The 16,087-nt window shown below is 43.0% G+C and overlaps 1 protein-coding gene across 2 annotated transcripts in view; it reads right to left on the bottom strand.

Annotated features, from left to right (window-relative positions):
• Positions 1 to 12,447: 12,447 nt before the first annotated feature.
• PPARA (peroxisome proliferator activated receptor alpha) overlaps positions 12,448 to 16,087 on the bottom strand; it is a 52,358-nt gene continuing 48,718 nt past the window's right edge. For both annotated transcript variants that reach the window (XM_068278213.1, XM_068278212.1), the window contains exon 8: positions 12,448 to 15,749. In XM_068278213.1, the coding sequence (XP_068134314.1) occupies positions 15,502 to 15,749 (248 nt within the window). In that variant the 3' untranslated portion in view covers positions 12,448 to 15,501. The remainder of the gene's footprint in view (positions 15,750 to 16,087) is intronic.

Raw genomic sequence — 16,087 nt, 5'->3', positions numbered from 1 at the left:
CAGCCCCCATGAATCACAAACATTTGCCTGTTCTTTTAAAACAGGGTGGGTAAGAGATTATATTACCTATCTATTCTAATTAACATAACTAATGTAACTTGATGACAGTATGTTTGTTTAGGCCGAAGTTCCCCTTTAAGAGCAGAGACATAAGTCTAATATTGTTTCCAGTTTAGGAAGCGTTAAACTCCAGTTGTTATCTATGGAAATAAGCCATTGAGCTCCACTCACAGAGAGCTCTGTCTACTGAAGGTTGTTATCTCAACTGCTATATTGTTTTTTTCTTCTGCACAGGACAGGTCAAAAGTTCAGTCTGCTCTGTAAAAATCATTTAGAATGCTGAGTAGTATGTAAACTGCAAATATTAGAGAATGATGCATTGTTATTAAAAAAAAAACAACAACTATATAACTGAAAATAAAAATATGAGAATATTTTCTTTGCTTATAATATTCTAGTAATTATCCGTACTACACAACCAATTCATTATATCATAATTTTTTTCCGCTTAAAGGACTTACGAGCTGAAGCAACAAAAAAAAGTTAATTACCTTAGCTGAATGTCAGACCTCAGGGCAGACGGATCGTGCCTCCCTTGCTATTTGTAGACGCTCTGTTATGTTAATCCAGCTATCATTAGTGGCCCCGACCCTGGCCAGGGTCGCCATAGCTCATGACGATTAGAATCGCCGCTTTAAAACTCCTCTGTCTACAGCCCTGGGAGCGCACATCGTTGCTCGGTATACTGTTATACGTCATGTGGGCGTCACCACATGACAGCCCACATGACTGACTGCACTTCGAGCCGGCCGTGCCCCTTCAGCACAGAATATCACCGCTGAGCGAGGGAGGACGTTACCTAGCTACAGGACTTGTTTACTGCAGATTTGCAGAGTACTTTATTTTATTCAAATCTGCAGTAAACAAGTCCTGTAGCTAGGTAACGTCCTCCCTCGCTCAGTGCTGGTATTCTGTGCTGAGGGGGCACGGCCGGCTCGAAGTGCAGTCAGTCATGTGGGCTGTCATGTGGTGACGCCCACATGACGTATAACAGTATACCGAGCGACGATGTGCGCTCCCAGGGCTGTAGACAGAGGAGTTTTAATGCGGCGATTCTAATCGTCATGAGCTATGGCGACCCTGGCCAGGGTCGGGGCCACTAATGATAGCTGGATTAACATAACAGAGCGTCTACAAATAGCAAGGGAGGCACGATCCGTCTGCCCTGAGGTCTGAAGGTGCGTACACACATGCGACTATAGTCGTTTGTAACGATCGTTCCCCGATCTTTACCAACGACGATCGTTACAAAAAACGAACCACCGACTATTAAGGCAAACGACGAACGAGCCAAATCGCTACAAAAGAAAGTTCTGTCTCGGCGGATTTTAACCAACGACGATCGTTTGCAAAAGTAGTACATCGTTGGAAACGGTCGTTCGTACTAGGCTTGACATGCGCATTTCACTATTTCTCCATGGAACTTCTCATTTTTATGCGCAGGCGCAATAGTTGCTTTCTGTGATGTAACGTTCGTTCTAACGATCAGATCGTTACACACATTTTAAAACTACCTTTACTTAGGTCGTTCTTTCATCAATTAAAAGTTCGTTCGTCGTTCTTAACGAACGATCGTTGTCGCATGTGTACGTAGCATAACATTCAGCTAAGGTAATTAACTTTTTTTTGTTGCTTCAGCTCGTAAGTCCTTTAAGTGTCTCTTTAAGGCCTGTTTCACACTGGAAATTTAGTGGCAAACGGATCCGTGAAAACTGATCTGAATACCAGTCGATCGGATCCGTTTTCACTCCGTTGCCGTTCAGCTGCTTCTGTTCCGTTTCCCCACATCTCCCTCAGACTCCCATCACCAAAGTGGATTTTGCTCCTTAGAACGGTCCATTTCTTCACCAGTATGAAGAAAAGTTCTTTTTTTTTTCATTGCCCCCAATGTAGCGCTTCAGGATATGTTTCTGTTCCGCTGGGCTCAACGGTCCGGAAAAATGGCTGCAGGAGGAAACTTGCAGTCGGTTCAGCAGATCGTGCGGAATAGATCAGTTTGAACAAACGGATTTATAGGTTAACATTGGATCTATTTGCATCTGTTCCAATCCAGAAACAGACCGTTTAACGCTACATGTGTACCATGCCTAAACTGTGGTCTCCTACAATGCATCATTAATGAATATGCAAATTGTCTCTTTATGCCTCTAAAGCCAGGCTTACATCCAGAACCTCTGGTGTATAGCAAGCCTATAGCTTATAAATCTCACATCAGCCACATCAACCCCTCATGCAGGCAGCCTGTTTCGGACGTTTAGTCCTCCTCAGTGCATAGTAGGGATTGATATGGCTCTATGGGATAGGGGCTTGGGCCAGAACCACTGAATATCCAAGCAGTTCAGGGTGACTTAGAACCACTAGCATTGTTGGTAACCACAGTTGCTCACTAAGGGCCCATTTCCACTAGCTGCATTGCTATGCGGAAACCTGCAACGCAAGGAAACTGCAACCAATTCACGTCAATGGAGTGGTTTCCATTGACACGAATTTACCTACGCAATGCGACGTGGGGGAAATTATGGATAGCACGCTGCTGTTTTCCGCAATATGCATCCGAGTCCCCATAGCCGCCGACGGGAAGCCGCATGACGCCACATCTGGTTGTACGGATGGTAACCGGTAGTACCTGCAGAAGGATGCAAGGCGATGGGGTGATTGCCTCACATCCTAAACGCTAGTGGAAACGGGCCTTTAAAGCTGAATTATCATCCAAAATCATATAAAAGATGGATACCACTTAGGTTTCTCATATACCATATTTTTCGGACTGTAAGACACAATTTTTCTCCACCAAAAGTGGGGAGAAAGTCAGTGCGTCTTATGGTCCGAATACAGGGTGTCCACAACATACAATCGCCTGCCATTACGAACCACCGATTTGCGATATCGGCGAATACCTGCACTCCCCAGTGTCCTCCTGCACTGTCTCTGTATTAGCGGCAGCTGCTGTCACCTCAACCTGGGAGCCGGCAGCGGCCAGCTGCTGTCCCCCTCGTATCGTCCTCCGAGGCCCTGGTGTCCTGCTCCACTCCCCCTTTGTGAATGTAAGTAGCGGTGGCACCACTCACCTGATCTTTGGAGCCCGCTTGATCAGGAAGTGCCGGCACTAGGGGAAAAAGTGAGAGACAAAAGCAGTAGATCCCACGGGCTCCAAGGATCAGATGAGTGATGCCCATGCCTGCCACCGCTACTTACATTAACAGAGGGATAGCAGCTGCAGCTAATTACATTTACACGAGGGGACACGAGACATGGAGGGAGACATTAGTAGGACACCAAGGGGGACAGGAGGACACAATAATTGGGGGAGAACATCTACAAGATGCCCCTGGACCATAGACGCATCAGGTTTAGTATATTTTTCCCCCAGGTTTTTGTCCTCTAAATGTGTCTTGTAGTCTGAAAAATAAGGTAATCACTTTGATAAAAAGGAAAACAAAAGTTTGCTTTCTTAAAACAGAAAGAATTTGCAATAATTCAGGTTGGAGTGAGCTTGAGAGGTCTCCCATGACTGCTGAATATATGCAAATTAACCATTGTACCCTTAGAAGCTAAACACACCTCCAGAACCTCTGGAATGCAATGATGTGTCAGCTTGTTAATTTGTACAGAGCAGTGTTGCATTGTGGGAGACATCTCAAGCTCACTCCAAACTTAGTATTTTAGTTAGGGGGCTTTTAGGACCATTGTAGTCCCTCACACACTCCAATGAGTTCTGGTTCACCATGAGCTTGCTGGTTAGTCTGTACTTCACTTTGATAAACTTCACAAAAAGCAGTAAAATGGCGATTGAACATGCTTGAGGTAATAATTTCCAACAGAAATCGGAGAGAATAATAGATACATGTACGATCAGCATTACCTAGATTTGACATGAAAAATCGAACCTTGTTTTAAGAATAAACTCCAAACACCGGATTCATTAGAAATGGATAATTTTACTAATGTAACTGAAATAAGATTTGAACTGATTGAAGGATTGGCCCCCCAATGATACTTGTGGTTCCCCCTCACATTTACAGTTACAAGTTTTAAACATGTGTTAAAGTTACAGATTTGTTTCTTACAGTTGGATGTTGACAAGACATTTGTAACCATAGAAATCTTTATTTTTAGTGTTATAGTTTAGAACTCACAAAAGCAGCATAAAGTCTTTGTTAGTTTACAATGAAACTTCTTAAACATAAATCTATATCGTCAGTAATAACAAATAACGAGAGTTGTCGTATTTTGTGGAAGACGGATAAGAATTCCATTCGCTACATAGAAATGAAGTCCTAACGCTGGAGGAGGAAGGATAGAGTAATGCCCAACGTGTCCAGCTTAGAGTATTTATACTCGCCTCATCCCTGGCGGGGGCGTGTCCAATCACTGCTCCGCCTCTCTGTTACATAGACATGAAGTTAAGTTGTCAGAGGTGGAAGCCTAGAGTAATGCCCAACATACACAGTTTAGAGTATTTATATTCACCTCATCCCTGAAACAGAGGGGCGGAGCAGTGATGGGACACACCCCGTGTCCATCACTGCTTCGCCTCTCCGTTACATAGACATGAAGTTATATTGTCAGAGGTGGAAGGATAAAGTAATGCCTAACATAAGAATTTAGAATATTTATACTTGAGAGAGAATAATGGTACTCACTAGACTTTCACCCGAAATGATCACACAGAATTGCTTGTGCAATCACATAAGATTCAACTCGATAAAGGTGGCCACTATTGATCCAATTTCTAGCGAAAAATCTTTTGAGCGATCAGAAATTCTGATCGGAAGTGAAATCGTTCACTACACCATCAACGAACCAATCTTTGCTTCCTATCTACCACAACCAACAAGAAAATTCAAATTTTGGTTCGTGGAAAATCCAATCGGACGACTGATCTATAATCGTCTGTAATTGATTGTGCCCATCAATGGAGATTATTTACAACCAATCCGATCAGAATTTGATCGCTCGAACGATTTTTTGCTAGAAATTGGACAGTTAGTGGCCACTTTTAGAGCAACATTTCCGGCCTTCCTTTTCTTGACAATCTAACTCCGTGCTGCCCATCTTCATGGGCGGGGGCGTGGCTAACCTCAGATTTTTCAGCTGGAGGGGGCAAAGCATCAATGTCCTGGCTTTGGGGGTGGAGACAATCACAAACCAGAGGTGAGCCTGCCAGAGGAGAGGGACGGACACAAAAAGTAGTCCCGGCAAGCAAGTCCGGCCCACAGGCTAGATTTGGCCTGCGGGCCACCAAATGAACGCCACTGATCTAACTAAAAAAACAATCAAATTTCTCAGATTACGCTTCTATATTTCCTATGTCCTTTTTCTCGAATTGAACACAACTTTTTGCTAGAACGATTGATTTAACAATTGAATCACAAAGAACATTTAAAGATTTTTTTTCGTTCATTGACATTGCACAAAATTTTAATAGATTGCACAATACATAATCAACATTTCCATTTGAAGAAGTGTGTTTCAGTATAAAAGCTCTTTTGCTTGTGATGACATATTCAATGGATTATAGTTTAACTTTTAACCATTCTGATTGAATCATTATCGTTTGAAGGATCACGGCACACATGGCTGCCTTTAGAGATCTGTGTATAAACACTCCTTGTTACCGGTAAATATATGTGTGTGTGTGGCCAGAGTTGACTGGTAGCTGAGATTAGGGGTGGTCAGTGATATGCAAATAATTTCGAGGAGGATTATGCAAATTTTGTATGCCAATTTGTGCAGCTTGAAAATGGACCAATGGAATATTACTTCAGCAGGATTTGATTGGTTCATCTTCAAGCTGCATACGTTTGCATAATGCTGCATCAACTTGAAATTATTTGCATGTAATTGACCATCCCTAGCTGCTATACTGACCTAGAATCATCACTGACTCATACCTGCCCATATCCTAAAGCTCTGTGTCACAAACAAAGAGATCTCCTAAGAAGCATCATCAACCTCCTGACAGTTCCAGCTGATCATCTGATCTGCACTGAGAATAGGCAGCGGGAGGGAGCTTTGTTGACAGAAAGCTGCAGCTGAATCCTCCAGCCTCGAGGGCGTAGGAATGCATTCACAAAGCTTTACCGCATACGGAAATGTTGACAACGTTTCGTATTTACCGATTTTTATGTTAAATAACAAGCGTGTGCATTCACAAAAGTCATTTCCTAAGAAACTTTGAATGTGATAAAGGTGTCACATTTCACAAAGCAGAAAGATAGACATGGAAGCAGTAACTACCGAATGACAATGCCGTCACCCTACATCTGCCATTATATAACGTTTGAGTGAGTTTGGTTGGTGGAAGAGTCGAGATGGAGCAGTTCGAGAGAAGGAATCCCGCCTCTCCGCAGGGTGCCGCCTTCAGTTTCTCCTCCTCCTGACATCCAGCGCCAAACTATGGCCATGTGACCGCAATGACGCCACCTGCATAAATTCCCACTATGCACGGGAACTTGTGTGCAAAATAAGGGCACGCTTGAATAATCAACGACTTTGATAAATAACTAAATCAGAATGAGCACCTGCCGAGCACAGTCCACATTTGTTGTTGTTTTTTTTTGGGGGGGGATGAATACTGCTTTCTCCTATGGACTTTGCTGAGCAAGAAGCTAATCGGTAATCTACTAAAACATTCATTATCTATACCATATGGTGATTGGCGGGAACCCCCTCCCCCCCGGTACAAGGACTTTTGCTGGCTGCAGAGTAGGGACAATGTAGGGTCACTGGTGGACATTTATCAAAAGTGTAAGTAAGAGACAAAATATTGGTAGGTTGTTAAAAATCCATGCAGAACGGTCTCAGGCATCTTAAGGAATAATTAGATAGTGCAGATTCCTTCTAAAACTGTTGTAAAATAGGAGCAGCTAGGAAGGTCTCTCAGACAGTGCAGAGTGTGAGGGAAATTGCTGTTGCTGAGGTAACCAATACACCTGCTGTATTGATAGCAGCAGGCTCTGAGGAGGAATTAAGCAGGGGAAGGAGCACCTCACAAATCATGCCTAGCCTGCACTCTGCACTATCCGTAGAACTGCTATCAAGCACCTCTTAATCTGCGAAAGTTTAGGGATGGCTTTGCACTTTTCTTAACTGTAGTGCAGCTCTAGAAATTCATGCTAAACTGCCACTATTACTAGGATTTAAAGAGACACTGAAGCGAAAAAAAATTATGATATTATAATTTGTATGTGTAGTACAGCTAAGAAATAAAACATTAAGATCAGATACATCAGTCTAATTGTTTCCAGTACAGGAAGAGTTAATAAACTCCAGTTGTTATCTCTATGCAAACAAGCCATTAAGCTCTACGACTTTCAAAGTCGTGGAGAGGGCTGTTTTCTGACTTTTATTATCTCAACTGTTCCTGGACTATATACTTTTTCTCTGCCAGAGGAGAGGTCATTAGTTCACAGACTGCTCTGAAATAATCATTTTGAATGCTGAGTGTTGTGTAATCTGCACATATTATAGAATGATGCAATGTTAGAAAAAACACTATATACCTGAAAATAAAAATATGAGAATATTTTCTTTGCTGCTAATCTTCTAGTAATTATTCATAGTACACAACCAATTCACTATATCATATATTTTTTTTTTCCGCTTTAGTGCCTCTTTAAGAAGGTTCTTATCATGCAGAACTGTCCTCCCTGCTGGTTGAAACAGATTAAGAAGAAAAAACTGTCGGTAATGTGTTGATAAATCTCCCCTACGGTGTCATTAGTTCCCGCTCTCCACATCTGCTGTAGTATGTGCATGAAGCTTCCCAGTCTGCAGACCTCCACAAAGGGAGATTGTCCTGGTCTGGGACACGCCCCCTATCCTCCGTCATGGCAGACAGGTCACTACTGTACAACCGCACCAAGGGGCAGAAAGAAGGACTAGAAGCTTAAAGTGTCAGTGTATTTATACTTAATGTAAACCCAAGGAGTTAATAAAAAAAAAAACACATACCTAAAGAGGGTGGCATGCCAGTATCTGAAATGGAGATAAAATAAATAACGCAGGGCCCGTTTTAGGACACTTTATGCACACTTACACACAAATACACACTTTAATTAAAGGACCACTATTGCAAAAATTGTCATATATAAAATACATATTTATAAAACGTAATCTTCTCTCAGGCCCAGTGCACACCAAAAACCTCTAGCAAATCTGCAAAACGCTAGAGGTTTTTGAAGCAGATTTCAGAGCGATTCCAGGCATGTTTGGAGAGGTTTTCTAAACATGCCTAGCGGTTTCTGGAGCGTTTTTGTGTAGCAGATTTTATATATTGTTACAGTAAAGCGGTTACTGAATAGCTTCTGCAACAAAAACGACTGGAAAACCGCTCTTATCTAGCGTTTTTCAGAGCCGTTTTCCACTTTCCTATACTTTAACATTGAGGCAGAAACGCATCTGCAAACCGCCAAAATTCTGCAGGAGCCACGTTTTTGGTTTGCTGAAAACCTCAAACCGCTGGTGTGCACCATCTCATTGAGATACATTAGTCAAGAGTTTTCACAGGCGGCAACGGTTTTGAAAACGCTACCAAAAACGCTTGGTGTGCACCAGGCCTTAGGCTGGTTTCACAGTGGGACGTTGCGTTTTAGGGGACGTTATGGTCGCATAACGTGCCCCTAATGCAACGCCTGGTGCTTTCTGATGTGGACGTCAGAGTGAGCCGCGTTGTGCAGCTCACTCTGGCGTCCGTGATGCGCACTCTTGGACGCATACGGCATCACGTGGTCCCGCCGGCCAATCGCCGCACAGAGCGGCCGCTCCAGGAAGTAAACACTGCACGTCACTGAGTGCAGTGAATATTAATTAGCCATGTGCCTGGCCGCTCTCCGCTCCTCCCCAACGTTACTGAGCATGTGCAAGCAGTCTAACGCGGCTGAGCCGCGTATAAAGTACTGCATGCAGTACGTTGTCTTATGGCGCAGCGTTACTAAGTAACGCAACGTCCGCACTGTGAACAGCCCATTGATTTTTCATTGCTGTGCGGTGGGGTGCGTTACAGGCTGCACTAACGTGCACCTGTAACGTCCCACTGTGAAAGCAGCCTTAGAGTGAAATGGAGTAGCAATTACTTTTTTCTTATGCTGCGATCATTTAAAGTAGCCAGTAAAAATATGACAGATTTGACAGGTTTTGGACTAGTCAATCTCCTCACAGGAAATTTCCTTTGTCTACTAGAAAAGCACTCCCTGGAAAGAATCTCTGTAGGGATGCCGACCAGCCTCCCTACTCACTTATACGCGACTGACAGTTGGTTTGAACAGCCCCATTTCAGTAAATGCTCTTAAAAGTAAAAAAAAGACAAAAAAAAAAAACTTGAGGATCACCCATGAAGAAATGGACTAGTCCAGAACATATCATATTGTTACTGTCTACTGTAAGCGACAGCGAGATGGAAAAAGTAACTTATAGTGCATTGTGCTCTGGAACAAATGTACAATTTATACATATTCATACACATGCGTTTTACATTTTTACAAATTTCCAGGATAGTGGTCCTTTAAGAAGTGTGTGTGTGGTGTGTGTGTGTGGGCTGGGGGGGACTGGGCAGGCAAGGGGGTTAGGGTGTAATGGAGGTCACAAGTTTGGGATAGAAGATGAACCCAAAGTTGAGCATTAACACTATTTTACCATTCTTGACATCTTTGCTATTCGGAGTCAGTGAGCTCATTATATATGTTACGGCCAGAACCCCAAGTCTGGCCACTTCTAGTTCTGGCCGGCCACTTCGGGTTCTGGCCGGCCAATGTGCGAAGTGGCCGCTGCGCTGCGGCCAATGTGAGAAATGGAATGAATTATGTAACATTAATGTATCTTCTGGCCCCAGCGCAGCATCCAAATGTATCGCAACTTAGTTATTTTAATGAAATTAAGCCGGCGGCAATGTAGCAGATAAAGCCGCCGGCTTTTTCTCTGCCTCTCCCCCCCCCCCATCTGGCGTGTCCCCTCCAGAGTCGTTCGTCGCGGCAGGGGAATCCTGCCGTTCTTGCAGAGCGGGTGCTGGCAGAAGCAATGTCTGCAGCCTCCCCGCTCTGCTTCCCAGGTGCGACGAACGACTCTGGAGGGGGACACGAGTGCTGCCCATAATAAGGGAAGGAGAGATAGGGGGGGGAGGCAGAGCAAAAGCCGGCGGCTTCATCTGTTTCATTGCCGCCGGCTTAATTTCATTAAAAATAACTAAGTTGGGATACATTTGGATGCTGTGCTGCGGCCAGAATATACATGAATGTTACATGATTCATGCCATTCCTCACATTGGCCGCAGCGCAGCGGCCACTTCGCACATTGGCTGGCCAGAACTAGAAGTGGCCAAACTTCGGGTTCTGGCCGAAACATATATATCGCACATATTAGCACCTCTCAGCCATCCTGTCCTGTGTTGTCTGTACAGGCTTCTGAAGTATAACACCACAGTCCCTCCCATCTCCCTACTGTCAGCTGTGACTCCTCCCAGTGTGGGGAGAGGGCATAGATCACAGGTGTGGAACTCCAGGCCTGGAGGGCCAGTTCCATGCCAGTGTTTAGGATGGACTGAGAAAGAGAGGAAAGTGTTCTACCTGATGGACCACACCTTTCCCGATTCAGACCCATCAATTAATTGGAGCTGTGTCAAAAATGTGTGAGGACCTCGGCCCTCAATGGACTGGTTTGACATCCCTGGCATAGATGGAGGACATACAGAGGAGCAAGGACAACAGGAAGCCCTCCTGAGAAGGCAAGTATAGATTGTGCATTTCAGACCAGAGAGGAGCCTTTACTGGAAAACCACTCAGCCAGTAAAAGGAGACCCAATGTGAGGAGGAGACCCAACTGAAAGGGGGAGACCCCAATGGGAGGACAGGACCCTACTGCAAGTAGAGGACCCCAAAGGGAGGTGGAGACCCAACCCGAAGGGTGAGAAACCAACGGAAGGAGACCCCAATGGGAGGACAGGACACAACTGGAAGAGGAAGACCTCCTAAGGGAAGGAGGAAGACCCCAGAGGGGAGAAGACCCAACTGGAAGGGGAGGACCCCAATGGAAGGACAGGACCCTACTGCAAGTAGAGGACCCCAAAGGGAGGAGGAGACCCAACCCGAAGGGTGAGAAACCAACGGAAGGAGACCCCAATGGGAGGACAGGACACAACTGGAAGAGGAAGACCTCCTAAGGGAAGGAGGAAGACCCCAGAGGGGAGAAGACCCAACTCAAAGGGGAGGACCCCATTGTAGAGATAAGGGATGATTTACTGTCTCAAAGTCTCGCATAAGTTGAGGCTGAAATCACTGGGCCACATTTATTAAAGGACAGCTAAAGCAAAAGGTATATGGAGGATGCCATATTTATTTCATTTTAATCAATACCAGTTGCCTGGCAGCCCTACTGTTCCTCTGCCTATACTAGTAGTGCGGGGTTTTTTTTTTTCTAACTGAAACGTTGTCATTTACACATCACTGTCTGAAGATATTGCTACTATTGGCTAAAACCATGGATGCGGGTGTGATTTGCTTGTACTGCCTTTATCTACAATCTACATGAAGGAGGGGCTGTACAGAGCCGACACCCACAAGGGAGGAACTTAACGGACTTCTGTGATTACAAAATAGAAGAGGAAAAAAAAAGTTTAAAACATCCCTGAGAAAATAAAAACATTTAAATCTAAATTACATGCGTCTTCTTCAGGGCGATGTCTACTGATTGTCAGTTTTGTTTTATTTTTATTAGGTTTGAAACTAAAAAGAAACAAATAAAAAAAAACAACAACACACAACTAAAAATAATTCTCCATTTTTTAAGTGAAGAAAATGTTGGTTTGTCTGACAAGTTATTGTGCCCAAATATTAGTGTTTTGTGAAATCTGCAGCTAAAAAAACCCCTGTGTTAAAATGCAATGGCCTGAAGCAGTGAGTTGAGGGAGCTAGCTGCAGGCATTTAAGGGTAAGGGCCTTTTCACATTGGGCGCTTGCCCGACGCTTCCCGGCGAGCATGATTTGCAATTTTCAGTGCAATTTCATCCGGCGATTAGCAAAACACTGCTACTAAGGTATCTTTATGGATACATTCACACGGCAGCGTTTGCGATTTCGATCAATCGCAAACGTGTTGCATGCAGCATCTTTGGGGCGATTGCGCGGTGATTGTCGCCTTATTGATGGGAATCACATCTATGGGGCGATTGTGCTGTGATTCTTGTTCTATTGACGGGACTCACAAGCGCCAATCATGCTGAAATCGCAAGATTTTTCTGCTGAATCTCGATCACGGACACGACCACCGGGAAGCGGCGGGAAAGTGCCCAATGTGAACCGGCCCTTAGGGGCTGCTGCTGACTGGATTGCATTGGCTGTCGCAGACTGAAATGTATAGAAAAAAACTGCAGCGTGTAACAATGAAAGTCTGTACTGGATAAATGTGGTTTATTTGACATCGGCTAATCAAGAAATTTCTACAAAAACATAGAGGGACATTTATCAAGAGTGTCTGAGACAAAACATTAGTAGGTTTCTAGAAATCCGTGCAGAACTGTCTCAGACATCCTTATACTGTTATGAATAGGAGGAGTTAGGAAGGTCTCTCAGGCAGTGCAGTGTGTGAGGGGAATTGCTGTTGCTGAGGTAACCAACACATCTGCTGTCAGCGAGCTCTGAGTGAGGGGGGAGGAGCCCTTCACAAATAACATCTAGCCTGCACTGCTGCACTATCTGGAGAACTGCTATGGAGCACTTCTTAATCTGCAGCAGGTTAGGGATGGTTTTGCACTTTTCTTAACTAGTGCAGCTCTAGAAATCCACGCTAAACTGCCGGTATTAGGTAGGATTTGAGAAGTTTCTTACTATCATGCAGAACAGTTCCTCTGCTGATTAGAATAGTTTTAGAAGAAAAAACTGCCGGTAATGCTTTGATAAATCTGGCCCATAGAAACTCTGCTACCTGTAACTAAGCAGAGCCAGCTTGTATGCAGTTCTGCTTTAATGTTCTTGCTTTACAGCTGCGTAGTAAAAGGGGGTCTGACTTGAAGGATGATGCTGAACGTCCGTATCAGAGTCCCGATATAGGTTCTTTGTCATTTCTAACCCTTATTTATTGTAAAGTGCTATTGTTGGTACTTTAGGAATTAAAAACATTATTCTGTAACTTGTCTTTTCTTACAAAAGCAGTGCAAAACAGAAGTTTTCCTTCTTAAAACAGAAGGTATTTGCCATTATTCAGGTTGGAGTGATCTTCTGAGGTGTCCCACAATGCATTACTGCTGAATATGCAAATCACCCTTTTGGTGTCCCTGAAAGCTAGACACTCCTCCACCCCAGAACCGCTGGAATGCAATGATGTGTCAGCTTGTTAACTGTACAAACCCACAATAATCCACTTCAACCAACCTGAATAATTGCAAATACCTTCTGGTATAAACAAATTCTGTTTGGCTTTTTAGTAAGAGGGCGTTTTGGTCTTTTGTAGCCCCTTACACACTCCTAAGCGTTCTGGTTCACCATGAGCTGGTTGGATATTTTGTAACTCTGGGTGTTTAAAGTCCTACCCCAAAGAGCCACATTAATCCATGCCATGCACTGATGAGGATCAACCAATCCCAAACAGACTGTACGCATGTTGGATTATTGGGGCTGTGTACAATTAACAAGCTGACATCATTGCATTCCAGCGGTTCTGGGGGCGTGGTTAGATTACAGGGACAACAAAGGACGATTTGCATATTCAGCAGTGATGCATTGTGGGAGACCTCATTTGCTTACTCCAACCTCAATCGCAAATACCTTCTGTTATAAGAAGGCAAATGTATTTCTGTTTTGCATTGCATTTTAATAAGAGGGCTTTTTGGTCCTTTGTAGCCCCTTACACTTACACACTCCTAGGAGTTCTGGTTCACCATGAGCTTGCTGTGCAATCTCTTACTAAAGCAGTAAAGATATTTTTTTCTGCTAAAAAAAAACTTGTCAGACAAACCAACAGATAAAACTAAAAAACAAAAAAACAAATTATCACCGTAAAATTACTATTTTTCCTACTTTGGTGATAAAGTATTAAAATAAAAATAATAATAATACAAAAAAAAACAAAACAAAATCAGTAGACTTCCCTCTGAACAAGCTCTAATACCGTCAAGGACAAAAGGAGTTTCATTCCTTTGTTATCGGGAAAAAAAAAATTACATCAGTTTTTTTTTTTAGTACATAAAAATCTTCTCTCTTTTCCTAAAATCTTCATTAAAAAGAATCTGTACTCTAAATATTGAGATTTCGGATGGTGAACGGACGGACTGATTATTTCGCAGTGAATTTGCCATTTCATTTTGAATTCCATCTATCATTATAAAAAAATAAAATTTACCCGACATATTGGTTGATCTTCTGGGAAACTCAGTGGTTGTGTTTGAGATGTCCGATAATTGGTGAGGAAGATTGCCTCGCCCACTTCTGTCCTGAAGGTTTTGTAGTGTTTAGGCTTTACATTTTGTTTTTGTTTTTCAATTTTATATATCAAAGTACCTTAGAAATATATTCCATAAACATTTTTAAACTATGTATCGAACATAAAATTTATAATAAAAATTTCTATTTTCGCTTAGGTTGGGGTAGGAGGCCTGAAATAAAATGCATAATAAAATGCATAATCAGGTCCGTGTGACAGTATATAGTGCCATAACCGGATCATCATCATCGTTCTCCATCGAAACTGAACAAATTTCCACCGGCGCTCCAGTAGACTATTGTCTGTACCCGTGTGCCAATTTTTGTATACCTCAGATTCCATTTTTAGGAGAAACTTCTTTACATCCTCTCTTCTTAGTCCGTCGTTGGACTGTTTACACCTCGATATCCAATGTGCTTTAAATTCTCCAATTTACGTTTCCAAAAGAGGACGGCAGTGAATTTTTTTTTTTTTTTTAGACTTTTTTGTTTTTTTGGAAAATAAATCTGTTTTTCCTATTCAGAAGGTTAAATACATCCAAAATGATATATTTTAGTCTTTACAATCCAAGACATCTGGTACCACTACCCAAATCTCCTTATTTTGACCAACAGAGACATGATAAAGTTAAAGGGTGTGTGGAGGTTGATGAGGTTGTGAGGGTTTGAGGAGTTGTACCACAATACCAAGGATGTCTCTCTCTCTCCTTGGGTTAACCTGAGATAAACCTGACTCAATATTGCTATAATTATCTTCGATGCCTACCAGAAGACTAAAATGGGTGACAAAAAAGAAAATTTCTTCATTTTGTAAGTTAAAAAGGAAGACAGAAAACCATGTAGATCCTTCCTAGACGTCATCCTTGTTTCAATTTAATACCGATGGAATATTTTTGTCTCGATGTACTGGCAATGTACAAGGCACAGACACATTCTGAAGAACTGATTGGAGGAAGATGATGTATATCACCAAGCTGCTATCCAAAAAGATGAAAATAAAACCAAACCCTTGAATATTTTCCACCCGCATCATTCAGTACATGTCCCTGTAGATCTCTTGCAGTAGTGGGTGTAGAGAGGCGTCCGTTTCAGTCTTTTTGATAGTCTGGACGAGGAGGGCGTGCTCCGTGACCAGCTGCCTCAGGTCGGCCATTTTTTGCAGGAGTTTGGGGAACAGGAAGCCGTCGTCAGGGTGGTTGGACTGGAGGTGAAGTTTCAGGACGTGGACAATGTTTTCTTGCATCCTCTCAATGCTCGGGACGTTGAGTAATCCAGGACGGTCTGTAAGAAAACAAAACAAAAAAAAAAAAAAATGAAGAAACTCAGCAATCTGGCCTTTATTAGAAATGGTCATCAACACTGAACAACCTTTTCTCCAGCTCCTGAAGGAACTAAACCATGCAAAGGTAAGTAATGCAAATAAAAATACAATGAACCATTCATCAAGTTCTAAACATTAGACCACGGGTGTCGAACTCCAGGCCTGGATGGCCAGATCCATGCCAGTGTTTATGATGGACTGAGAAAGAGAGGAATGTGTTCTCTACCTGATGGACCACACCTTTCCCGATTTAAACCTATCAATTAATTTGAGCTGTGTCAAAAATGTGTGAGGACCT

This window comes from Hyperolius riggenbachi, chromosome 3 (assembly GCF_040937935.1).
Source record: "Hyperolius riggenbachi isolate aHypRig1 chromosome 3, aHypRig1.pri, whole genome shotgun sequence".
In the NCBI taxonomy this organism is placed as follows: domain Eukaryota; kingdom Metazoa; phylum Chordata; class Amphibia; order Anura; family Hyperoliidae; genus Hyperolius; species Hyperolius riggenbachi.
This window is presented reverse-complemented; position numbering and strand designations above follow the sequence as displayed.